The sequence below is a fragment of the Hypanus sabinus genome, chromosome 13 (genome assembly GCF_030144855.1).
Source record: "Hypanus sabinus isolate sHypSab1 chromosome 13, sHypSab1.hap1, whole genome shotgun sequence".
NCBI classification, from domain to species: Eukaryota; Metazoa; Chordata; class Chondrichthyes; order Myliobatiformes; family Dasyatidae; genus Hypanus; species Hypanus sabinus.
Genome location: NC_082718.1, coordinates 8,209,803 through 8,236,941, shown reverse-complemented (window position 1 = coordinate 8,236,941; position 27,139 = coordinate 8,209,803). Strand labels below are relative to the sequence as shown.

At 41.0% G+C, this 27,139-nt stretch overlaps 1 protein-coding gene across 1 annotated transcript in view; it reads right to left on the bottom strand.

Annotated features, from left to right (window-relative positions):
- The window catches only part of chchd3a (coiled-coil-helix-coiled-coil-helix domain containing 3a), a 276,683-nt gene that overhangs the window by 7,325 nt on the left and 242,219 nt on the right, over positions 1 to 27,139 (bottom strand). The window contains exon 7 of the mRNA XM_059987076.1: positions 2,531 to 2,666. Within this exon, the coding sequence (XP_059843059.1) occupies positions 2,531 to 2,666 (136 nt within the window). The remainder of the gene's footprint in view (positions 1 to 2,530; positions 2,667 to 27,139) is intronic.

Here is a 27,139-nt window from a genome sequence, read left to right as displayed (position 1 = left end):
TCTGTCTGACTAGAGTTAGGAATGAAGTGTATGTTTCTGGCATCCATAATGCAAATGATATGGCCAGCCCAGCACAACTGTCTGAGAATGACCAGGCTATGTAAGGAATATAAACGATGGTTTGTATGTCCTTCCAGTTAACATTAACGATTTTGCTGAGACAACATTCGTGGTATTTTGTATCTGAATGGACAAGTACAAACGTTTTAGTGGTGTGCTTGGTGCATAAAGTTCAGTCTTTGGCACAACAGAGGTCCCAGCTCTACCATATGATCCTGATATGATCTATATGATAATCTTTAGCAAGCATCTCAAGGCACTGGAAATCACCACCAATATCATCTCTGTAAAATCCTCTAAATTCCTTGGAGAATAAACAAACATATTATTGTCCTCTTCCAGACCCCCAAGTTTCACTCAGTCAGCGATACAGGCCAGGCCATTTTATTTTGCATGTTGACATGCTCCTGAAACAGACAATGTATTCTGAATTCTGTTCTGGAAAGAGATAACTGGGCAGATAGGGAAAAGACTGAAAGAATTGCTGCTGACTCCTCAGGACCTCTGACCCATGACAGCTCAGGGTGGAAAAGAAATGGTGCTGAGAATCTGAAGGGATTGCATCAAGGTCCCTCAGAGGCCTGGGTAAGCAGTGGGTCCCCTCACAAATCATGCACTTGTCCACCCCATCTGTGTCAGAACACATGGTTCCTGCACCGATTACAGAAGCCATCACATACCCAAAGTAAATTATCTTCAAACTTCAGGGATTGTCAATAAGGCCAATCTCAGGTTGGAGTAGCCCTTATATTTCATCTAGGTAGCCTTCAACTTGATGGCATGAACATTTATTTTTTCTCCTGGTAATCAACTTATTATTATTTTTTTCTCTTCCCTTGTCTTTATTTTCCCCACTCAGGCCTCTTATCTCTTCTCTTCATCTGCCTATCACCTTCCCCTGGTACCCCCCCCCCTTCCCTTTCTCCCATGGTCCACCCTCCTCTCTTATCAGATTTATTTTTCTCCTTCCCTTTACCTTTCCACCTATCACCTCCCAGCTTTTTACTTAACAACACCCCCCGCCCCCATCCATCCACCCAGTTTCACCTATCACCTTCTAGCTTGTCCTCCTTCTCCTCCCTCCAGTCTCTTCTGCTGGTCTCTTCCCCTTCCTTTCCAGTCCTATTGAAGGGTTTAGGTCCCAAATCATGACTGTTTAGTCCTCTCCATAGATGTTGTCTGACCTGCTGAGTTCCTCCAACATTTTGTGTGTTTTGTACAGATATTCACTTTTGGGCTTTGATAAATATTGAATATTGTCCAGGGAAAGATAAATAAATCATTGAATAATAAAGAACACAAATTCTTTACTGATGTAGATTGCTTTTCCATGTTTTCTGAGCCAGCTGTTTTGTTTAAGTAACTATCAGTTTCTTTCTCGGTGAACTAGTTCCGTCTCTGTACTAATTAAACCACAACCCATTCAGCTACTTGGGTCACTCCGCTGTGAGCCTTTTCACCTGCATCACTACATCGCCAAGATATTTAGTGCAGCTGCTTAATACCGTCACAAGACTTTCAATCGTTTCAATATAACAGATGAAAATTAGTTTAATGCAATAATTGAATATATTTGTTCTGTGAGCATTCATCGGCAGCGTTGCTCTATAATTACTTGATTGAGTTGCCGCCTTGCATTTCATTTAGGTATTTATAAAACATACTGGCACCAGAACTGAGAGTGGCAACCAGGAAAAGGAAAAGAAGCATTATTTATTCATTTGAAGATTGTAATTGCTACCTGCAGAGCCAACATTTATCGCCTGTCACCAATTGCCCCTGCACTAGCTGCTGGACCATTTCAATGGGCAGTTACATGTCAAGAATACTTATCAGACTGGCTAATGATAGCAAATAACAGGAAGGGTTACGAAAAACCAACAGCTTCACAATTACCATTACAAATTCTGTATTTTTACTCCAAATATTTTTAATTCCCAGCTCCTGTGACTTATCTGGATCAAAAGACTAAACAAACAACTTAAACATTTTGTCATCATAAGCCACTGTTAGATTTAGATTTGGGATGGAAGGAAGGTAATTGCTGGCATGGACCTGCTGGATTGAGCTGTCTATCTGTGCTGAAAATCTGAGTGGAAGCACGCCCATCACCTCGCCTTTTGCTACACAAGATGTTGATTCCTACGAAGATACTCTTCAGAGTGGCCAATATTCAGAATAAGTGGAGTAAGCAAGCTCAGTCATATCAGATCCTGTGCCATGAATTAGGCCACAGAACCATCAAGAAAAGTCCGCTGTAACAAAATGATATACTATTGGGTGCAGCTTGAATCAACAAAATTGTCAAGGAATTCGAAGGATCCAACTGTTAAAATGATTACACGGTGTAGTTAGAAGATTAAAAAGAATTGGCAAGTGAAGCAGAATTCACTAAATACATCACACCGTATATCTACTGGCCAACCAAACCCTGCCCTGCTTCTGCATTCCGCCTCGTGGCTGTGCTCACCTGCCTGGCGTAGTTGATGCAGTGAACATACTGCTTGGCCAATGCAGAGCAGCTGAGAGTCTGCTCTGGGTTCTGTTGATAGCAGCGGAGTACATCCTCCTGGAGCTCAGCACAGATGGGTCGAGACTCGTACCTCCTGGGGGAGAGAAACGAGATCAAGAAAAATTGGATTACAGTGAACAAAAGGATTAACTGGAGTGACGTGATATTAGATTGTACTGAGGCTTCACAGCAGCTAGCACTTTGTACAAGGAGATGTGACATTTCCATAAAGGAACCTGGTACCAGAGCAGGATGAACATACTTATGACTGCTCCTGATATTGGTTTATTATTGTCACATTTACCAAGATCAGTGAAAAGCTTGTCTTGCATACTGTTCATACAGATTAGGCTAGATAAGATAAAACAATAAAAATGCAGAATAAAATGTTAAAAGTACCATAGGAGTGGAGTGCAGTTACAATGATAAAATCATAATGTAGATTATGAGACTAAGAGTCTATCTTATCATACAAGAGCTCCATTGAAGAGACCAACAACAGCAGGATAGAAACTGTCCTTGAGACTGGTGGGATGTGCTTTCAGGCTTTTGTGTCTTCTGCCTGATGGGAGAGCTTATATCTCTGATAATATTTTGGTAGAACTGGAACCAGTTACATACAGTGTCATCTGAGCTCATGTCTGTTGCGATGTTACACAGAAGCCGATCACAAGGACACAGTCCCGAAACACGCCAGTGCTCAGTGGTTTGGCTGCTGTCTAGATCTCACTATCATTACCTCTTTATTGCCTTTTTGAGAATCTTAGGCACATGGACGACAGAAAAATGGAGGGCTCTGTGGGAGGGAAGGGTTAGGTTGATCTTGGAGCAGGTTAAAGTGTCGGTGTAGTATCATGGACCAAAAGGCCTGTTTATTCTACAACTCGGGACTCATTTTCAAGGTCTCTACAACCCATGTTCTCAATCTTACTGATTGATTGTATTTACAGTTTTGTCGTCTTTTGCACATTGCTTGTGCCTTTGTGTGTAGTTTTTCATGTATTCTATTTTTAAAATTTGCTCTACTGTGAATGCCTGCAAGAAAACAAATCTCAGGGAAGTATATGGTGACAGATATGTAATTGGATAATAAATTTACTTTGAACTTGGCTGTAATATTCTATGTTCTATAACAAAGTACCAGATCTGATCAGTGATCTGCTCAAGGTTCTGTGGTGAAGTAGGGATGACAACATTAGGTTAAGGTGATGCTGACAAATAGGGTGGAGTAAGATTACAGCATAATTAGTGCAGGTCTGTGGTAAAGAAGAGATGTCACTTATGGATCGAGTTTATTTAGATAACACACGTGCTGTACAAATGAATATAAATCCGATCTCCGGCAGCAAATCAGCCTGTAATGTACATGAGAAGGTCGCTCGTTACCAGCTTCTCGAGAGCAGTTAGGCAAGGACAACAATTACTGGCCTTGCCAATGACACACAGATCTCCAAAATAAATTTAGGAAAAATGTGACCATGAAATTCAGAGGTCCCTGATGCATGGTTGAAGTTTCACTCACTAGGTTCAGATTTCAGGGCAATCACTTCCTTTGTAATTAATTAACCTGCGAATGCAATCAGAATGTACAGAGCAAAAGGCCATTTCGTATTCAATGACAGATACGCTTTACTCTCTGCATAAACAACTACCAAAGAGCTAATTTTCATTTACAGTTAGTGTTGGCTGCAGGTCAGAAATGGGTGTTAGACCAAGCAAAGCTAATTATATCAGTGCAAAGCCAATCACCTGCTGTGTAGCTCCAGGGGGAAAGACAAGGTATCTGGAAATGTTAACCCACAAAGAGAAAACAGCTCTCTCATTTTTCATAATTCACCATCTATTGTTATTAAGCTGTAACTTCAACACAAATATGTATTTAGAGCCCCAATATAAATGGGGTATTTGGAACAAGACATCCAAATTCCCAGAGTGACTCCTAATGATAAATAGTTCCATCTGTTTGCCCACATGTACAAACCAATTCAATCCAGCAATCAGAATAATTGTGCAGAAAGGCCAGAAATGGAATATGTTCTATTTGAGATCGATGTGAGCTACATGCATGCACGAGTCAGTTATAGTTATCTGCTGTTTTTCAATACTGAAAAATAACAAGACAATAAATAAAGAGACCTCACAATCCTTACTCATGTTAATAAACGGCTCTGGAACAGTATCCTGAAAATTCATATTTCAGTGACCTCCTCCGCTAAAAATACAAAAAAAATCAGAAAGTATAAATGATTCATTTCCATTCCATTGATATTTTTCAAAATCAAAATCTGTAATTATTTTTATTAATTATTGCCAATCAAGGGACACTCTCTTAAAATCTGCAGCACAATCTGTCAATCCAGCGACGTGCCAGGTCACAAAGGTAAGGATACCCCAACCTGAACTTCCCTCCGTAAATGCTGCCCGAACTGCGGAGCTCCTCCAGTACTGTGTGTATTGCAACAGATTCCAACATCTGCAGTCTCCTGTGTCCCTCTGATGGCTGATCTCTGGCCCACAAGCAGATATAACAAGCATTTTCAGTGGTCTTTATAGGTAAGCATTTTTTTACCATCCAGATTAGTAACTACGTTTAAATTCCACAGCTCTCAGGGTTTCTGGATTACCTGTCTGGTAATTTAATCATTGTACATCTTACAGTGATAGCACATTGGTTAAAACAGTTGAATTGTATCCAGATGCCCAGGCAAAAAAGCCAGAGGTGTGAGTTCAAATCCTACCAGCGTACCTAAAAAATTTAAATTCGAATAGTCATCTGCCATCAGGAACAACAATAATAATAATAACTAAAGATCACAAAACCTATCAGAATTGCAGATGGCAACTGTTCATCTGGTAAGGAAATTTGTTCTCAGTACTGACTCTGGTCAATGCGTGACTCCTGACCCAGAGGAGTGCGGCTGACTTTTAAATGCTCTTTGAAAAGGCTAAGTGTTCCACTCAGTTGGCTAACCATCATCTTCTCAAATGGTTATTAAAGGAGTGCAAAATATTCTGGTCTTTCCAGATCCCCAAAAAAGAAAATCCGTTTGGAAAGAAATTGTAAAAAAAGAATGCCAGGATAAATTCTGCCCCAGGAGATGAGCAAGCTACAGAAACTAATGTCATTAGAAAATAGTACAGATGCTATAACACTGCTTGAAATTACTTAGCTGCCAGAAAATACCAAAATGAATACAGTAATAGTAGAGCTACTTCTGTTAAAATGAAGATATTAATAATGACAACAGTATTTAAGTCCTACTGAGTCTTCAGGTCCTTTTTAACTACAAAGGAGACACTTGCCACAGGCGCAGCCCCCGTCTTCCCTGCTCTCCCCTTCCTCCCAGCAATCAGGGACCCATATACTTTCTAGGTGAAGCCGAAGTCACCTGCAATTCAAATGTAGTTAACTAGACTTGAAGATGTTCACTACATGGCCTCCTCTACAATGGAGAGAGCAAATGCATATTGGGTGAGTATATTGCAAAGCACCCACATTCAATAATGCAAAGGCAACTTGGAGCCTCTTGTTCGTTGCCCCTTTAGTTCTCTATCCCATCTCACTCTGACTTATCTTCTGTACTGTAACAGTGAGACTTACACAAGCTTGAGGAACAGCTCCTCATCTTCCATCTGAGCCTGTCGTCCTTCAGTGATATTCGCATAGAACATAGACCAGTACAGCAAGCACATGCCCTCTGGCCCACGGACTTTTGGCCTATTCTAAGCTCAGTCTAACACTTCACACCGACACAGCTCCCATTTTTCTATCATCCACATGTCTATCTAAGAGTTTCTAAAATGTCCCTAATGTATCTGCCTCTACCACCACCCCTGGCAGTGTGTTCCATGCATTTACCACTCTCTGTCTAAGCATTTACATCTGACATCTCCCTCAACTTTTCCTTCAATCACATTAAAATTATGCCTCCTGGTATTTGCTATTTCCGCCCTGGGAAAAAGTGTCTGGCTATCCATTCAATCTATGCCTCTTATCATCTTGTACATCTCTATCAAGAAATCTCTCTCCCTCCTTTGCTCCAGAGAAAAGGCCGAGCTCACTCAACCTATCCTCATAAGGCATGCTCTCTAATCCAGGCAGAAACCTGGTAAATCTCCTTTGCACCCTCTCTGAAACAGCCAAATCTTTCCTATAATGAGGCAACCAGAACTGAAGGCAATATTCCACGTGAGGTCTAATATTGGCTCAGCTTGTTTGTTGGTTTCATCCTCTGGGAGTGGAGGACAAGCCAGCCCAATCCGCCAAGGATGTCTTCCTGTTCCGCATTTCACCATTCCTCCTGTCTTCTGTCGAGATTCTTTTCGATATGCACTCACTTTCTCAATGCTTCCACTCACTCAGTGGGATGACCTCATGTGCAACTTAACCCAATCGACACTCCAGCTTTACCTTGTCAGAGACAAATCCCACCCTCACCCTCCCAGCAGCCTAGCTCACTGCTTTAATCTCAGTCCCATTCTTGATGAAGGGACTTTCACCTGAAACATTAAGTCTGCTCTTCTTCCCATAGATGCGGTCTGAACTGCATTTTCTGTTTTGGTATTACTCCTACAGATGTACCGTAGAGAGCATTCTGACTGGCTGCATCATCGTCTAGTGGGAGGTGGGGAAAGAACTTCAAAAGAAGCTACAGTAAATTGTCAAATTAATCAGCTCCATCATAGGTACTAGCCTCCATTGATCCAAGACATCTTCAAGGAGCAGTGCCTCAGAAACGCAGTATCCATTATTAAGGACCCCCGTCACCCAGGACATGCCCTCTTCTCATTGTTACCATCAGGAAGAAGGTACAGAAGCCTGAAGGTAACACACTCAGCAATTCAGGAACAGCTTCTTCCCCTCTGTCAACTAATCTCTAAATGGACATTGAACCCATGAACACTACCTCAATTTTTATTATTTCTGTTTTTGCACTATTTTAACTACTGTATTTACTATACACATATACTTACTGTAATTGATTTACTTATTTATTTTTCTTCTCTATTTATCACAAATTACATTGTACCGCTGCTGCTAAGTTAACAAATTTCATGACTATGCCAGTGATATTAAACCTGATTCTGAGAAAAAGAAATTTCCCCTTTTCTCATGATATCTCTTCCCCACTTCTGATGAAGGGTCTTGAACAAGAAATGCCATCCATTTCAATTCTTTCATATGCTCTCTGACCTGTCTGTTTCTGGTCATTACTGTTATTTTTAAGGATCTGAAAATCTCTCTTAAAAATATTCAGAGATGCTGTACCCTCCTCACCTGGAGTACGAGAATTCTGAAGCATCACAGCAAGACTAGTCAGAAAGAAAAATCTACCTCAGCTGTCTCTGAAATGGGTGACTCCTTATTTTCAAATAATGCCTCTAATTCTTGCACTCATCCTGTCAAAATCCCTCAAAACCCTGCAAGTTTTAATCACGGTGACCCTCTTTCTTCTGAACTCCAGTTCATCTAGGCATAGCTTGTCCAACCTTTCCTCATAAGTGAAATTGGGACATTACAGATACAGTATTAGTCTTGTGAACTGCCTGCTTTACACTTACACTCATCTTTAGATTAGGGGTCAATACTAAACACAGTACTCCAGATGTGGTCTCACTATTGCCTGATATAAATTAATCATAGACTCTCTCCTTTTGTATTCAATTCTCTTTGCAATAAACAATAACGTCTGTTAGCTTTCCTAATTACCTGCTGTAACTGCATACCAGCCTTTTGAGAACCATGCTGTAAGATGCCCAGATCCCTTTGTGCCTCAGATCTCTGCAGTCTGTCACCATTTAGATAATACACTTTTATATCATCCCTGCCAAAATCATCAGTTCACATTTTCCTGCATAATGCTCAATTTGCCAGATGTGATCTCATCAATGTTTTAGATAACAATGAAGCATAACTATTCTCTTTCCACTCAAACCCCCAGCAATTGGCCAGATGTTTGACTACACATTCCTTTTTTTAAGACTCCTTTTGCTCTCTTCACACCCTCCTTATCTTTCTCCCTTTGCCTCGTAAGTAAATTTAGCAAGTTCCGTCTATTTGGTGCCTTCATCCAGGTCACTTGAACTTAAATGCTGAGACTCCAACTTTAATTTCCTCCCGCACTTACATTGCTACATCCTACCAAGTAAGAACAGATTCACTTATGCCAACTGCTCCTTGTTAGTCAGCCAGCCTTCTGCTCATACCAATGCTGTCCCCGACACCATGATCTTGTATTTCTCTCAGTACCCTCTGATCTGGTGCATTACAGCAATATAAATGCAATAAATGAAACTTCAGTTAAGAGTCCATGGTGAAGTTGAACTTCTGTAATGTTTTAAGTTATTTTGCACTGTTCAGCTCCTTTGAAAGTTATTGTATTCTTTGTGAAGGTCTGTCTTTTATTCTTTCAGCAGGCACGAGCAGCGGCAGCTGTTAGTTACTAATTGCCGATGCCAAATCATTCCTTACAAACAAATACCATACAAGAGGTTTAAATAAATGACTCAGGATGGCATTTTCTCTATTTCTCTCCCACTCACATCCAACAATGTTCACCAGCTGCACTGTCTGAACAGAGAGTACACCATCAGCTTGTGTTCACTGAATCTTTACGGACTGATTAAATATTCCTACAAAATTAAAAGCTTATTGTTACTGGACATTAACCAGAATTTAGTCCTGTGAAGAGGCTTCCAGAAAGCAGGAGTCGGCTAATGAGTCACACGGTCCCTTTGGGTATAATTTAACCACTTTTACTCCGAGTCCATAACCACGTTTCACCTTCAACCCCAAACCAATCATTGGTGTGCAGCTCGACAAAGTACTCATTCCACACATCCTCCCAGCAAAATTCTTTCATTATTTAAAAGAGCTCCAGTAGGACTGCTAGAAGGTATTGACCCTGTCTACTTATCATACAAGCCATAATTCACAAGTTTACCTGGAGGGAAACTAAATAATGTATTTCTTGTATGTTTCCTCTTCTGTTTATTTATTTATTCTTTCTTTTCCCCTCCCCTTCACTCTTCTTCTTTTCTCCACTCTGGCCTCAGCTCTTCTCCTCATCTGCTTATCAGCAACTCCCTCTTCTCTTTCTCCCATGGTCTACTCACCTCTCCTATCAAATTCTTTCCTCTCCACCCTTTCACCTTTCCCACCCACCTGGCTTCACCTATTACCTTCAAACAAGTTCTCCCTCCCCTCCCCTGACCTTTCCAGTCCCGAAGAAGGATCTTGGGCTTGGAGCATCGACTGTTTATTCATTTCCATAGATGTTGCCTGACCGGCTGAGTTTCTCTAATATGTTGTGTGTGTATTTTTTCTGGTAGGCTTGCAATCGCACTGGTTATGTTCCAGTTTGCGATACAAATATTTTGTTTGTATAATTTATGAGATGACAGATGTGAGATCAAACAGGATTGCATACACGGCAAACTATATATGATTGGAAAGGTACCATCTTTACTTCGGCACCAAGTCGTAAAGGAAAGAATTAGAATACCAAAAAGACATGAGGATGGGATTACTTCAGCTGTGTAGCACATATTGACAAGCAGCCTGACATGTTCTGGGACACAGGGTTAAGTTACTATTATTCATATGAGATGCAGATAAATTTCATAACAAATTAAATTTTAACAAAAAGTAATAAGAATATGTATGGGGTAGCCTGGATCAAACTGTCAATCACTGAGATTAATTCTTTCATTTCAAACAAATTAAATAATTCTTCAAATGTTGCGTGGTTATGGAAGAATATAATTGATGTATTAGGAGAATGTAACAAGATTGTAATTTAATTGGGATATACACATGATGTCAAAAATAGCAATAGTTGATTACACCATCATCTGGATCCAGAGACTGACTTGTGCCTCTCATGTTAAACAAAGTTTATTTGTGATGTTATTAAAAAACCTAAAGTGGATTTCTTTCTTAGAGCATCTGTAATAAAACAACAAAATCAGCTGCTGCTGAACATTGTTCTGTAATGTTTGCTAGGAGGTGACTATCTCGCTGTTTAGAGAGGACACCCAGTTTGGACAGCCATTCATATGTGATCTCAGACATGACGGCAGCAGCTTGGAGGAGATACTGAAAGGAGGCACAAGATTGCTGGAGGAACTCAGCAGGCCAGGCAGCATCTATGGTAAAAAGCACAGTTGATGTTTCAGGCTGAAACCCTGAAGGGCTTTGGCCTGAAATGTCCACTGTACTCTTTTCCACAGATGCTGTCTGGCCTGCTGAGTTCCTCCAGCATTGTGTGTGTGTTGCTTTGCATTTCCAGCATCTGCAGATTTTCTTGTATGTTGCAAGATTAACTGTGTTCTGCTGGAACGCTACTCATTTACACAACAAACCTGAAGCTATTAATTTGTGTTTCCTCCCCTCCAGAACCAAGATCACGCCAACTTCAGTCATGAAGATCATCCCAACTTCATGTCTTATGAGGATAGGTTGAGCAAGCTAGGGATTTTCTCTCTGGAACGAAGGAGGATGAGAGGTGACTTGATACAGGCATATAAGATGGAAGAGACATAGATAGAGTGGATAGCCAGAGACTTTTTCTTGAGGGGGAAATGGCGATTACAAGGGGCCATAATTTTCAGGTGATTGGGGGAATGTAAGGGGTGGGGTGGGGTGGGTGTCTATCAAGTCACCTCTCATGCTCCTTCACGTCAAAGAGAAAAGTCCTAGCTCACTCAACCTATCTTCATAAGACATGCCCTCTAATCCAGCTGCACCCAGGTAAATTTCCTCTGCATCCTCTCTAAAGCTTCTACATCCTCCTTATAATGAACTGAACAGACCTGAACAGAAAATTCCAAGTGTGGGCCTAACGAGGGTTTTATAAAGCTGGTAGTGTAGCAGTTAGCGCGATGCTATTACATCTGCGGGGGGGGGGGGGAGTTCAATCCCAGTATCCTTTGTTAGAAAGTCTGTACATTCTTCTTGTTTGCGCATGGGTTTCTTTCCACAGTCCAGTTAGTAGGTTAATTGGTGATTGAAAATTGTCCTGTGATTAGCCGAGAGTTAAGTTGGGTTGCGGGGCAGTGCAGCTCGTTGAGCTGGAAGGGCCTGTTCTGCTCTGTATCTCTGAATAAAAATAACATTACTTCAACAGAAGAATATATCAATGGGGTTAGACAAAATAGTGTGAGAGGAGCTGACATGGATCAATGGGGTCTGGTAGCAGAGTGAGGAAGCAAGCTAGTACCCAGAATCTGAATCCTATTATGGCAGCTGGGGAATTTAAATTAAATTAAAATAGAATAAACATCAGTCTCAATCATGATGACCAGGAAACAATTGGATTGTCACAAAACACCATCTGTTTGGCTTTTTACGTCTGGGATCAAATTCACAAGAGAACATGATCTTCCATTCCAAACGTGAACTTTGACATCAACTATATTTTGCCAGATTATCCTTACGTTGCTGAGTTTTCCACTGCCCAAAAAATCAATTTCAAGCCTGAATCTTTTTATTGACTGAACAACGGGAGTTATATTGGAACAGAAGATTCCAAGGTTTTCTTCAACTCAGACCTAAAGTGCCTGCAATCATCCTGAGACTTGAGACTTTTATTCGAGTCTCTCCGTGTACAGTAGCAGAGCGGTTAGTACAATCGACTTACAGTACCAGTGATCACTGATTGAGGTTTGTTTCCTGCTGCTGTCCGTAAGGAGTTTGTATGTTTCCCCCCACTCTGAAGACACACGGTTAGGGTTAGGGTTAGGGTTAGAGCCTTGGCCTGTGCTGGTCATTGATGCAAAACAATACCTTTCATTGCATGTTTCCAGGCACATGACAAATAAAGCTAATGTAATCAAGCTAAATTAACATAGATAACATTGAATGCTTGTGAAACCATACCTCAGCCAAAGTTGGCCAGATATGGAGAAGGAGGAAGAAAACTTTTGCTGCAATGGGGACAGAGTGGTGAAGGAAAGTAGGATAAATGAATAACTTCATTCGCTACGTTCGTTATGTGCCGTGTTGTACGACGTGGGTAATCATGGTCTTTCCATGACCATGATTATTCGTGGCAAATTTTTCTGCAGAAGTGGTTTGCCATTGCCTTCTTCTGAACAGTGCCTTTACAAGATGGGTGACCCCAGGCATTATCAATACTCTTCAGAGATTGTCTGCCTGGTGTCAGTGGTTGCATAACCAGTACTTGTGATATGCACCAGCTGCTCATACAACCATCCACCGCTTGCTCTCATGGCTTCACGTGACCCAATGGTCATCTGCAGGCTAGCCTTATACCTCCTTTGGTAGAGATATATCTCACCCATATCACCCAGCTACTCAAAAAACTGAACAAGATATCAATTTATTTGGTGAGAAAAAAGGAGTCAAAGAGTCAGGTACTTAGCAAAGATTTGACCATTCAGTTGCAGAAACTAAATAAGATCCAAGATGAAAGTAAATTCATTATTAAAGTATATATATGTCAGCAAATACTGTCCTGAGGTTAATTTTCTTGCAGGCATTCATGGTAGAACAGGGAAGTACAATAGATTCAATGAAAAACTACACAGACACACAAACAACCGATGTGCTAAAGATAACAAACTGTCCAAACACAAAAAGAAAAGCAAATAAGAACAATAAATAATACTGAAAACATGAGTTGAGGAGTCCTTGAAAGTGAGTCCATAGGTTGTGGAATCAGTTAAGTACTAAGCAGATAAGGCTGGCATTTTCTAAAAATGTTTCTCACGACTTAACATAAATCACTTAGAGCAGCAATGTGAGAAAGGGAACAAGAAATCTAATCTCCGTGACTCTGGTATTAGTATTTATAATGCTAAATAAATTAAATCAAACAGGACGAAAATGGATTGCTTACAAAAAGCTCCAGAAAACCATTTGTCCTGCTAGTTTCTTAATAAGATTATGGGATTTACAGAACAGTACTAAGTGTTGCATTTAAAATGTATTGGTGCTTGTAGTTATTAATGTTGTGCTGTATAATTTCACTGAGAATATCAGCAACATATTACTGAGGTGAAGAGAGTTTTGTTTCCTGAACAAGGAGGGAATGTTCAGAGTAAGAGAAAAATGTAGCATTGTAGAAGATAGAAATAATCACTGGAGTTGTCCTGAGATACACAGTAAAAAGTCATTAGCTGATATGTACATTTGAAATTAGGGGACATGAAGTTCTACTAGTGACTCAGTGACTAGCTTCAGTTCCCAAACTTGCAAATCACATGACTTCCTGTCCCTAATAAGTACCCACAATTAACCTTATTTCACTAGATTCTCTACTCCCAAACTTGTTGCTGGACTCCACTTGCACTCACAAGTTGATAAACAGCCTAGAATTAACCCAAAAATACCAGATGTACAAACGTTTAGATAAAGAATTTTCTTCACATTTCACTATAAAATAGTTGATCCCCTAATTCTAAAACTGTCTTAGTTTCAGACTGCCCAACCAGAGAAAGTCTTTCGGCATTTATCCTGTCAATCCCTTCAGAATCTTCAGTGTCTCAACTGGATCGACCGAGGCTGCAGAGAGTTGTAGACTCAGCCAGCTCCACCGCAGGCACAACCCTCCCCAACACTGTGGCCATCTTCAAAAGGCTGTGCCTGAAAAAAGTAGCATCTACCATTAAAGAAACCTCACCACCTAGACACGCCCTGAAGCCCAATTCAACATTTTAGGACAGCGCTTCTCCCTATAGATGCTGCCTGGCCTGCTGCATTCCACCAGCATTTTGTGTGTGTTGCTTGAATTTCCAGAATCTGCAGATTTCCTCGTGTCAACATTTTAGTTACAGCTTCTATCCCTGTGCCATCAAATCCTGAATGGGTCATGATTACCTCAGCATTTCTCTTCCGAATTATTTATATACTTATTTATTACACTCTACAGAATGGCTTTGTCTTGAACTGTACAGCTACCACAAAACAACCAATTTTATAACATACTATAGTCAGCAATAATAAAACAGAGTGTGAGATCCGCTCTCTTTCTGCTGAACTGTTCTGAGAATAGGACAGCCTCTCTCAATACTTCATCAAGGGATTAGCTCTTCTTTTGAGGAATTGATCAAGTAAATTTATACCGTACCAACCCAAGGGCGACTACCCTCTCCTTATTATGGTGCAGTCTCACAAAAAACCTTAACCAAGTTCTGTTTAATTTTGCTCCGTTCGCAGTGAAGGCTAGAACGTGCACCCCAAAATCCTTTAGTAACATGTTTACTAGCTCCTTATCATTTCTAAATAGTTTGATTCCAGTATCATGAAGCTGCCTGTCTGAATGGGTTTCATTTCAATCAAACAAATTGAATAACTATTAAGACTTTTAGCTATGTAGTGAGATAGGGTGTTGGGCAATGGAGCAGAGAAGGTTCTGGCGCATGGCCACAAAGGGAACATACAAACTCCTTACAGACAGCAGCAGGAATTGAACCTCGTTGCTGGCCCTGAAAACTGTTCTGCCATGGCACCCATTTACTTGCCAAGTTTTGGAATTAACATTCCAGGATAGTTAACATTTAGGAAAGATAGACAGGATGGAAAAAGAATACATAATAAAGGAGGGCATAAAGGGTGTGGGGAAAAGAATCTTAATTTAGAAAATTGAGTAGTGGATATTTCACAACGTATGGCGGTGATATTAAAACTTATTCTGATTCTGAATCATTTTGGGTGGAGCAATGTAAAAAAAAAGAGCCAGAAAGCACTTGTTATCTACAGGCAGGTACACCTCCACAATGTACTAGTACCACAAGCAGTTTTATAAACCAGGAAACTGGAAGAACATGTAACAGGGGAAATGTGAGACCATGGGGAATCTAAATCTACTGTACATACTGTCAAGGCAGAGCAAATTAGCAGGAAAAGCGTAGAGGACAAAATTAAGGACCAGATACAAATATGATTTTCTAGATCTGGATGTAGAGGAACCAAGAGGGAACACACTATTGTAGATATGGAATTGTACAATGACAAAGGATTAATTTATGCGCCTTCATTGAACAGCGAAAACAATACAACAGAGCTTTACATGAAAATTGATTGTGATCCAGTTGAATCTGAAACCAGTGTTGGAAAACATTAATTGGATAGGAAACCTACTTTAAAAGGTATGATAATGGGCAATCAGTAACATATCAAAAACTAATACAGAGTTAATGACAAATAAAAATTGATCCAATTGCAGGTAAAAATAAAAGGCATTAGATCCAAAGAGAACAATAAGCCTCAGAATTGGAAAAAGTTCAAATTTAGGAAAGGAGGATTCAGCAGAATTGTCAAGGAAAGGGACTGTAAAATACACGAGAAATCTGATGAGTAATGTAAAATGGACTGAATGCTTCTACAGATCTATAATTAGGTAAAAACTAGCAAATGTGGCTCCCTTACAAACTGAGAGAAGAGAAATTAATTGGGAAATAATGAATTGCCAGAGAATTCAAACAAGTATCCTGTGAATGATTTTATGGAAGACACAAAAATCCACCCTTAAAATAGTACTGAACTATGAAACTAGAGTGAAAGGATTTAGCATGAGGGAAAAATAACAGAGAAATTAATGGGATTGAAAACCAATAAATCTCTGATGACCTGTTTTCCAGCTTTGTAGTGACTAAGGACTTATAGAGACTGGAGAAAAGCCCCTCAGCACACCCAGAGCACACTTTGTTTTCAGCCACCATTTATAATAATCCAATATTAATCACTTATTCTCCACATAAGTCTATCATCTTCTCCCACAACCACTCACCTATGCACTAGGAACAAGTAACGTACATAACTACAAGCCATTGAAACATAGGAGGAGACTGGAGCACCTGGAGGAAACACACTCAGACACAGGGCCAACATGCATATTGCACACAGGCAGCACCGGAGACCAAGAGTGAACCCATGTGCTGGATCTGTGCTCTAAAGCTGCACCACTGTGGTGTCATCATCCACACTTCCAGACCTGTTCCCACAAACTGAACATTACCCCACAACCCAGGAAAGAAGAAAGGAAGCAAATGGAGAACTACAGCCCAGTTTTCACCACATCATAGGGCTGGCATGGTAGCGAGCGATTAGTTCATTAATTCAAGTTTAACTGTCATTCAACCACACATGAATTCAGCCAGACAAATCAGTGTTACTCCAGGACTAAGGCAGAAAAGAGTACCAACAGTCACACAGCACAAGACACATACAGACATACAGAATAGCAAACACATATAACATATCAAACACCTTTGTCTGACCTTGGAGAAGACGCTGAGATCAAACATGTCGCCATTTTACTATAAGTCTTTATGGCGCCAGTAATCAGGGTTCATTTCCTGTCTGTAAGAACCATGGCCACAACTGCCCTCAGCGCATCTTTGGACCGTGTTGGTCACTGATGCAAACAACACAATTTCATTGTATATTTCGATGTACATGTGACAAGTAAAGCTAATCATAAAATTGTTTGATAAAGCATCAGTAGCTGGTAAAAGATTAAAACACTTAAAAAAGTATTAATTACACACAATGTTCAAAAGTTATCCAGTTCCTTTACAGCCTGTCTACCCAATAAAATGGACCCACTCCTCTTGCACTGACAACTGCCCAAAGTGGACTGGTTTGGCATTGAAATGATGGTATTCAACAGAGAATACCAGCAAAACTTGGCAAACCCTTGTCAGGAAGTTCAGGACATCTGCATTTGTTCGGGAATTGAACTTCCTCACAGTTCTGTGGAAAAATCTGTGCCGTCAGGTGCAGTTAAAAATGTGTAAGCCATCTGAATATATGCTGCACTTATTGCCTTTGCGCTGAGAGTCAGGAGATGACTAAAACAAACGAGGTTTCATTTCTGAGCTTTCATGTTAAAAACCATAGGCTCCAAAATGAATTTACTTGCAAAATAAATAAAAGACACCAGGAAAAACAGAAATGAGTGAAGCATGGAAACAGGGGGAAATGCACACGAGGAAGAGTATTCCCACTGTCCTCATCTTCAGGTTAATGGACAAACATTGTAAGATTTAGTGGATAAAACACTACCTCTTTTTCTTCAGTACTAAAAGAAAATTAATTTCTAAACTGTTTAACAGAATTTGTAATGTCCCAATATGACAGACTAAATATGTAAATAGTGCAAGTTGAATTCCAAGACTTTCCAAATGAAGTTGAAAGTTCAAAGTAAATTTATTTATCAAAGTACATACGTGTCGCCACTTTCTTGTAGGCATTCATAGTAGAACAAAGAAATACAGCACAATCAATGAAGCACTCCACAAAGACTGACAACCAATGTGCATAAGAAGACAAACCAATATTCCTTCTGTCATTTCATATTCCAATGTAAGTTATTCACAAAGGTAATTAAATGTTGTTGGAAGCAAAAAGCTTTTGGGGAATATGATGTAAAGGCCTATTTTATTTTGAATTCTTACAAGTTCTAAACAGGAATCGACCAATGAATATCCCAACAAATCAATAATTGCCCCTGTGGATCAATAATTGCCCCAAGGAAGAATTTGCTGTTGGATTTAAATAATTAGGTCTGTTGTCCAGGACCCAGCATGCTGCCCAAATAGCCACACACCACATCCGGCAGACCTTAGTGACCTGTTCTGGATACGGAGATTCCCAGGAGACATCACACAATGTGAGCAGGACATCAAGCCATGTTGCTTGAGATTCGACCCCAGGACAATCTTTCAACAGCTTGCCGCTGACCCAGGCCTTTACAATGTTTTGAAGCATCAACCATGATCAAATACATTTTAAATTAATCAGAACAGACTTGAATATTTAAAATTTTTAAACATTACAACCATTGTAATAAAAGAAAATTAAATAACTTGATTTCCACTCAGGATCAGCAACCCCATTCAAACTAGTGGTGTTGGGCTGCTCATTTCAGAAGAGCAGGAATATCAATCATCCGACCTTGTGTTTTAGTTCATCTGTGGAAGTCGGAGGTGAAGTGGACAGCAGTAAGGGGAATCACCAACAGTTCTCATTGGAACTACCAGCAATATCTGCAAATCCATGAGTTCGCTGGAAGCCAGAGGCTGAACAACTCGGCCTATCCTGGGCTTCGAGGATTATGTTTGTGTGGGGGTGAGTGGGAGGAACAAGGCACACTTTGCCACTTGGTATCTTCAGTGCTGTTGAGTTCTATTAAGGACATGTTTTACTGGTGCCTGAATGCATGGCAATACTTGTGGGCTGCCCCAGCACAATCCTTGGTTGTGCTGGTTGTTAAAGCAAGCAATGCATTTCACTGTAAGTTTCAATGTAAATACACTCAGTGGCCACTTTCTACAGTACAGGAGTAGAGTCCAGTGTGCTCTCTGTGGCTGTAATCCATTTACTTGAAGGTTTGATGTGTTTTACACTCAGAGATGCTCGTCTGCACACCACTGCTGTAACACGTGGTTATCTGAGTTACTATTGCCTTCTTGTCAGCTTGAACCAGTCTCCTGTGACTCTCTCATTAGCATGGCATTTTCACTCACAGAACTGCCACTCAATTGATGTTTTTGTCTTTCACACCATTCTCTGTAAACTCTAGAGACTGTTGCGCATGACAATCCCAGGAGATCAGCAGTTTCTGAAATACTCAAAATCTGCCACCATCACATTTCGTCCACATTCAAATACTTGGCCTGAAGAGCAACTGAACCTCCTGACCGGGGTTCCCAAACCTTTTTATACTATGGACCCTGACCATTAACTGAGGGGTCCATAGGCCTCAGGTTGGTAACTGCTGCTCTTGACCATACCTACATGTTTTTACACATTGAGTTGCTGCTACATGATTGGCTAATTAGATATTTACATTACTGAGCAGGTGTACAGGTGAACTGAGTAAAGTGGCCAACTGAATCTGAAAAGATGAACATAATCCAGCCAAATACAATCATTCTAAAACACTAATTCTTATCAAGTGGAATTAAGTGCTGATATTTCAATTTGCTGTTTCCAAGAGGTCCATCGTCCTCTACATAGTTCATTCCAGCATTCACACTGAGAAAAGCAGAGTAAAGGGCTAGTAGTTTACTGCAGAAATAAGGGTGGATAGGTAGGAGTGCAGAAAATCAGGTGACAAAACAACCTGGTCTTCCGTACTGATCATTACAAGAATTGAAAGGCCTTGATAGAGCGGACATGGAGAGGACGTTTCCAATGATGGCGAAGTCTATGACCAGAGGGCACAGCCTCAGAACTGTGGGATCTCTATTTAGACAGAGATGAGGAAGAATTTCTTTAACCTGAGGGTAAGAAACCTGCAAAACTCATTGCTGCAGGTGGATGTGGAGGCCAAGCCATTGAGTACATTGAGTAGAGGTTGCTAGATTCTTGGTTAGTCAAGCAAGGTTGTGGGAAGAAGGCAGGAGAATGGGGTTGCAAAGGATAATAAATCAGCCATGATAGAATGGTAGAACAGACTCAATGGGCCAAATGGTCCAATTCTGCTGTTATATCTTATGGTCCTATGTGCATATCACTCTCAGTTTCAATTTTAACCACTAAGTAACAGGGCTTCAAGCTCTCCATGTCTGTCTGAGGCACACAGTACAGACACGTGACAAGCTTCATTAGTATTAGTGACGACCTTCTCTTACAATTGCCTTCAACAGAAAAACATTGCTTAGAATCACGTATTCTCTTGCCATCTCTGAAGGCAAGGCAAATCGATGGGGAGCCCAAGAGGAAGATGATTATGAACACGATTATAGTTATTGCTTGAATCTCTTACGGCTGTGTTGTCTAATGTCTGTGGGCTGGTATGAAGTTGCTAGCATACAGCAGCTGTTACATAAATCAACACTAAATCCAATACAGAGCCACACTAATGCAGCTAGTGACAGTAAAAAGTTAACACTGAACCTTGGTTGTATCAATCTTCATAAACATGCCCATGAAAACACCTCTAGCTAAATATTACAGCAAGTCAGCCCCTAATGCACACAAAAGGACTGACCCCGGTGGCTTGATGAGGCTAGTTCAATAGTCCACTAAATGGATGGAATTATAAATGGTGGACAAGAAAGGGACAGATGCAGACAGGCTTGCATGCTCCAGCATTCCTTTAGCGATAAGGCAGAAGAGATTGTCAAACGCAAATTCTAATGAATTTAGATCAGAGTTCTCTAATGCTGTTGCTGCAGCTGTGTGCGCAAAATGGTGTGTGTAATGAGGTTCTGATGATGTACCAGCATTCAGCTTTGATCGCTTCATCATTCGCTGAAGTCCGCCGGGAAAATGTGGGGCTGCTGGAATGACCTTGTCCCAGATGACTTGCTAATGTTCTGACACCAACTATTAAGATACTTGGTGTTTCGCTCCCCTGTTTTGCGATGCATCTCACAGAGTGAGGTCAAGCCTGTTACCATGATAAAGGTCTTTTTCTCTTTTGTACTGTCCATTTACCATGTCCTGAAAGTCCTCGGGGGGGGGGGGGGGGGGGGAAATCAGACCAAGTTGATTTATGCAGAAGTTTTTTTTATTATTTATCACAACCCTGCCTTGCAAATGTATTGAATCTGATGTTGCCCTGACAAGTTCATTGGTTATAACCAGAAAGAAACACTCTGCACTTAGCTGGTTTCAAGAATGAGAGATTAATGCTATTTACTTCAAATTTGCACAGAAAGGCATCCTGCTCAGCTTTCATTTCCAGCCCTCAAAGGATTAGACTGCTGGCTAATAAAAATTAAGAGATAATTTAAGATTGAGAAAATGAAAGGTGACTCGGCTTTGTGTGTCTTTGTTCAGCAAAGTGTTCTATCCTTCTCTCAGGGAGTCCCTTGTGATCAAGAACAACTTGCTTCCAGTCTAGTTCTGCAGATTTGTCCTTCTCGTTAAATCAAGGAAGTCATGCTTCTAGTCTAGTTCTGCAGATTTGCAGTGGCTGATGGATGGTGGTGTTGCAGTTTCTGCCAGGCTTACCATGCTCCCCAAGGATCTTGAGGTTCTCACTGCCCCTGAATGCATTCCCCAGTTGTGTAACACTGGGCCAGAGGTTCCCCCAGTCAGGAGGGATGTGGCACTTTTCGAAGGAGGTCTAACCAGTTCCCCTGTCTGTCAAGCTCATCATCATCAAACGTAGAGACACATTTTGCCTCCCAAAGTCTCATTGTGAATCTTTATTGTCAGAGGGCATCATTGTGCAGTGGGAACAAACTGGAAGAGGTATTTTGTTTTTCTCAACATTGGCTCACAGCAGAGCAGTTAGCCTAATCACTTTCCAGTGCCAGTGATCATCGATTCCCACTGCTGCCTGGGAGGAACTGGTACGTTCTCCCTGTAACTATGTGTGTTTCTTCCGGGTGTTCCGGTTTTCTTCCACATTCCAAAGACATACAGTTAGCAGCAGTATAGCACTTGGCTGCTAGTATAAAAAGGAGGAACTCTGTCATCCTGGAAATTTAGAGACCCCAAAACTGACATGGGCATCATGATCTGAGATTAACTGACCCGATGCAGGAAGCATTCTAGATTCCTGCTGCCTGTTCAATAATTTTTGTAGCATATGAGGCCATTCAGCCTCTCTATGATGGTCCTCAAAGCAAATTACTTAATCCCATTCACCATTTTATTTCTCTGAAGCCTAGTCCCTCACATAAAACTATTTACAAAGCACCCCAATTCTCCTGTTAGCCTTAAAAACAATGCACAGTGGTCAACCTCAAAATAATGGGCCGGCTGTCAGAATCAGGTTTACTATCACTGGATCGTGAAATTTGTTGTTTAGTGGCAGCAGTAGAGTGCGATACATAAAATAATTGCTGTAAGTTACAATAAGAAATACATATAAAAATAAATTAGGGCAAAAAGAGTAAAAAGGCCATTCAGGACCAAAGAAATTTTTTCATACAGAGACTAGTGAATTATTGGAATTTTTCATCCACGAGGCCCGTGGAGGCTCAGTCTCTGGGTATACTGAAGGCAGTGATCAATATTAGTGGATAAAATTATAAGACGCAGGAGCAGAATTGTGCCATTTAGCCCATTGACTCTGCTCCACCATTCCATTATGGGTGACTTATTATCCCACTCAACCCCATTCTCTTGCCTTCTCCTTGTAACCTTTGCCCAATCAAGAACGTACTATTTGAGGGATAATGAAGGCTGTGCAGAATTGTGGCACTGAGGTAAAGGATCATAAGCACCAGAATCAGGTTTAATATCACGGCCATAGGTTGTGAAATTCGTTGTCTTTGCAGCAGCAATACATAATAACAGAGGAAAAAACTTTGAAAAAAGTTCCAATGTGCATTCAGAAATCAGATGGCAGAGGTAAGAAGATGTTATTGAATCATTGAGTGTGTGCCTTCAGGCTTCTGTACCTTCTTCCTGATGGTAGCAATGAAAACAAGACATGAGCTGAGTGATGGAGGATCCTCTTTCAAGTATCGCTCCTTGAAGATGTCCTGGATACCACGGAGGCCAGTGCCCATGATGGAGCTGCCATGAGAGGTCTACTACTGCTTCTAACTTTTAAGTTGTCACTTCAACTAAAAAGAGACTGTTCACTGGAGAACTTTGCTCTACTCATCCTCTGAGGGAGATGGTCAAATCCAGCTTTCCTTGCCTTGCACCCTCTGCCAATGATCAAAATGCCCCTCTTCATCAAGGTGCAGAGGTCAGAATGGCCAACAGCAGGTGGAAGATATCCACTTCTGGAATTCTCCTCTTCTGCCACTTCCTATCACCTCTTCTGAATAACCAGTGGCAGCAGAAGGAAGCACTTTGCACTTGCCCCTTTTCCACAACAAACCGAGCTTTGTATCCAGATCCTGCTTTCAGATACACTCTTCACTGGTTAGAGGAAACACTGTGAATAGAAGGCATACCATTTATCAAACGGCTGTGGAACTCTGCAAGTAAGGTACAGGTTGGTTTTGATACGGAACTGCATGTGGTCAGTCAGAAGACATGGAAGGTTACAAATCTGGGAGAAGTGAAAGGATACTGGAGGTGGTGCTTGCCGTATGCTACAGAAAATCAGCACGAAGATAGGGCAGCCTCTGGAAGACAGCTTGGAGGGTACACAGTAAAATACTTCCAGCACGGTGGTACTGTAATCATGAGTCACTGGTTTGTTGTGGTGGCAGTAACTATGGATTGAAGATTTGTATGCTAGAGAGGACCATGCCGAAGAGCGTAAGCATTTTTTTAGAGCCTTGATCTGTCTGTCGGGAGAATGAACAACAAGCTGTGCCTCATTTTGTGACAAGTCAAACGGAAACACTTACACTGAGACAGGAAATATGATTCATATGACAGGGATGTTTCACTGTCGCTGCAGCATAAAGTACTATCATTTTTCTTCCTGATTTATATCATCAACTGATTTTCACCAATACAGAATGTGGGGAGCGGTGCTTGTTCACTCATTCATTTTCAGTATCAGGGCATCACTGGCAAGGCCACGATTTACTGACGACCCCAATAGCTCTTGAGAAAGAAGTGAATGGCCTTCTTGAACTACTGTAATCCTGGTGAAGCTACAGCCCAGCCCAGTTCAGCACAGGAAAAGCCCTCCTCACTCAGAGTGCTGCCACAAGAATGCACAACCATCAAGGACCCTCACCATCCAGGCTATGCTCTCTTCTTGCTGCTACCATAAGGACGAAGGTATGTGAGTCTTTGGTCCCTTAATCTTAACCATCAGGCTCCTGGACCAGCATGGGTAACTCCACTTACCACAGCAATGAACTGATTACTGAACACAAACTTTGCACTTACTTTCAAGGACTCTACAATTTATGTTAGTATAATTCATTTACATTTTTATTTATTTGTTTTTTTTTGTATTTGCACAGTTTGCTTTCTTTTGCAGCATCAACGGAAGGAGATGACAATCAACGTTTTGGTCACGGCCCATTGTCAGGACTGGAATGGAAGAGGGTGGAGGCCAGAATGAAAGGGTAGGGTTGGGGGAAGAGCATGAGCTAGCAGGTGATAGATGATTTCAGATGAGAAGGAAAAACAAGGAGCAGGTTTTTGGAGAGTGTGTTACTTGCTAGTCCAGTCGATGATGGCTTCCATCACTGATGACAGAGAGTAAGCCAATTGAGTAGTAGTCAGCGAGATTGGATCAAATCGGCTTTTCTGGAGAGCAGGACTTCAGTACCAACGCTGGGATGTTTAGTCCCAGAGCCTTTGTTGTACACATGGCTCTAAGCCATTTTTTAATATTTTGTGGAATTGGCTGGAAACTGGCTACTGCATTATTTATCTCTTAGGAGGAAGCTGAAAAGGATCAGCCTCTTGTAACTTCTGACAGGATGTGGCTGGTAATGCTTTAGACCATAAGACAGAGGAGCAGAATTGAGCCACTTGGCCCACTGAGTCTGCTCTGTCATTCCATCATGGCTGACTTTATTTTAATCCCTCTCAACCCCATTCTCCAGCCTTCTCCCCATAAACTTTGATGGCCTTATTAATCAAGAACCTATCAAGCTCCACTTTAACTATACCCAATGGCATGGCCTCCACAGCTGTCTGCAGCAATGAATTCCAGATTCACCATTCTTCTGGCTAAAGAAATTCCTTCTCATCTCTATTCTACAGGGATGTCCTTGCATTCTAAGGCTGTGACCTCTGGCCCTAGACCTCCCTACTGTAGGAAACATCCTCTCCACAACGACACTACCAAGGCCTTTCAAAGTTCAATGAGATTCCTCATCATTCTCCTAAACTCCAGTAAGTACAGGCCTGGAGCCGTTAAATATTCTTCATGTGTTCACCCTTTCATTTGTACTTACAAGTTGGGTCCTGCCAATACTGAGAATGGGAATTTTCCTGGAACCTTGTCTACCCATTAACCAAACTGTCCATCAACAGCTATGACTGGACGTGACAAGACTGTAGAGCTTTATTAACCATCATCCTAAGTTGCCCTTAAAAAATAACAATATAGCAAAAGTAAACATGCAGGTAATTCTTCAAAAGAAACATAACTCAATTTGCCCACTTCCACAGTTTGGCAGCTCTCATCATCAATTTTCTAGCCCTTGTGCTCTGACCAGCGATTAAATTAACTTTGGATAACAAAGGCATACCTGACCCAGGCTGGCACACTGGTGCAGCAGATGGTGCTGCTGGCCCAGACTTCCAACAACATGACACTGGTGCTGGATGTGTGGATTTGATGTGCTTTCTGGAGTTCCCTGGCTTTCAAATATGTCCCAAGGAACTGCAGGTTGGTATATTAATTGAAGATAAAGATTAGTGTTATTCGTCACGTGTATATTGAAACATGTATTTGAATGCATCGTTTGCATTAAAGACAAATACAGCTTGAGGACTGTGTTGGGGGCTGCCCCCAAGTGTCACCATGCTTCTAGCACAGCTCATTAACTCTAACCGAACATCTTTTGGAATGTGGGAAGAAACCCGTGCAGCCACAGAGAGAAGGCACAGACTCCTTACAGACATTGGTGGGAATTGAACCCTGATTGGTCACCGCTGAGCTGTAAGGCATTGCACTAACTACTACACTACCTGGTTAATGTAAATCTTGTCTAGTACAGGCAGGTGGAAGGAGTAGGTGAGAAAATGAGAGAGAATAGGTTACAGGGAAATAGGTGGGTAATGGGACTGATGAGGTCATTCTGAAAGCCAACACAGACTCAAGGGCTAAATGGTTTCTTCTAATGTCATAAGAAAATATAAAAAATATATTGCCTATCTTTAAGTGATTTGAGAAGATTTGTTCTCTTGGACGACCTCACCTCTTTTGAGTATTCTGGGATTCAACACTCGACAATGATATTTCAAACCCTGCAACATGCCCAGCTTGGAGCTGTCCTTCTCGAAAGGAGAAAATGTGGAATCCGCTGCCTCCGCAATGATGCAGAAAGTCTGCTGTTAGACTATTTGAAACACATCAAACCCTAAGCATCACTCAGTAGATATTGAACTATATCCTCTGATTTTTGAGTGCAGTTGAAATTGATTCCTCGCTGCCTGAGTCAAATTCTCTTTCTCCATAAAACTAGAATTTCTTTGCCCTCTGTGGCACTTCTCATTGCAAATTGGTTGACAAGTTGCTTTACAAGGACAGGAATGCAATGCATTCCACTCTGCTGCCATTAACACATATTTATCTTAGGTTATTTTAAACTGATGAATAAACAGAGCCTATGTTCAAGCATATTCATTTGTTCAGTAGGAAAAAGCTGGAATACAAAACAAAAATAAACAGGCTCCTGGTCAGAAGCTAAACAGGACAAGATGGCAGGCTTTCTTTTTAACCTAGATTGTTTTTTCTTATAGTGATAGTATTATCTAAACTCTGGACCAGTTCTAGATCATTCAGCCCCTTGAATTTGTGCACTGATTTCATCTGTCCACCTTGGTTCCACAAACCTTCAAGCCTTTCATAGCAAAGATCTCAGCTATAGTTTAATTTCTCTTAAACCTGTACTTATCTCTAGCACAAAGGCATTTCAATACTGCTAGACTTTGATTAAATGTTTAATCAGCTTTACAATTTATATATTATTACAGCTCAGCATTCGGAGTTCAATTCCGCCATCTTTGGTAGGAAGTTTGTACATCCATCCTTCCTGTGA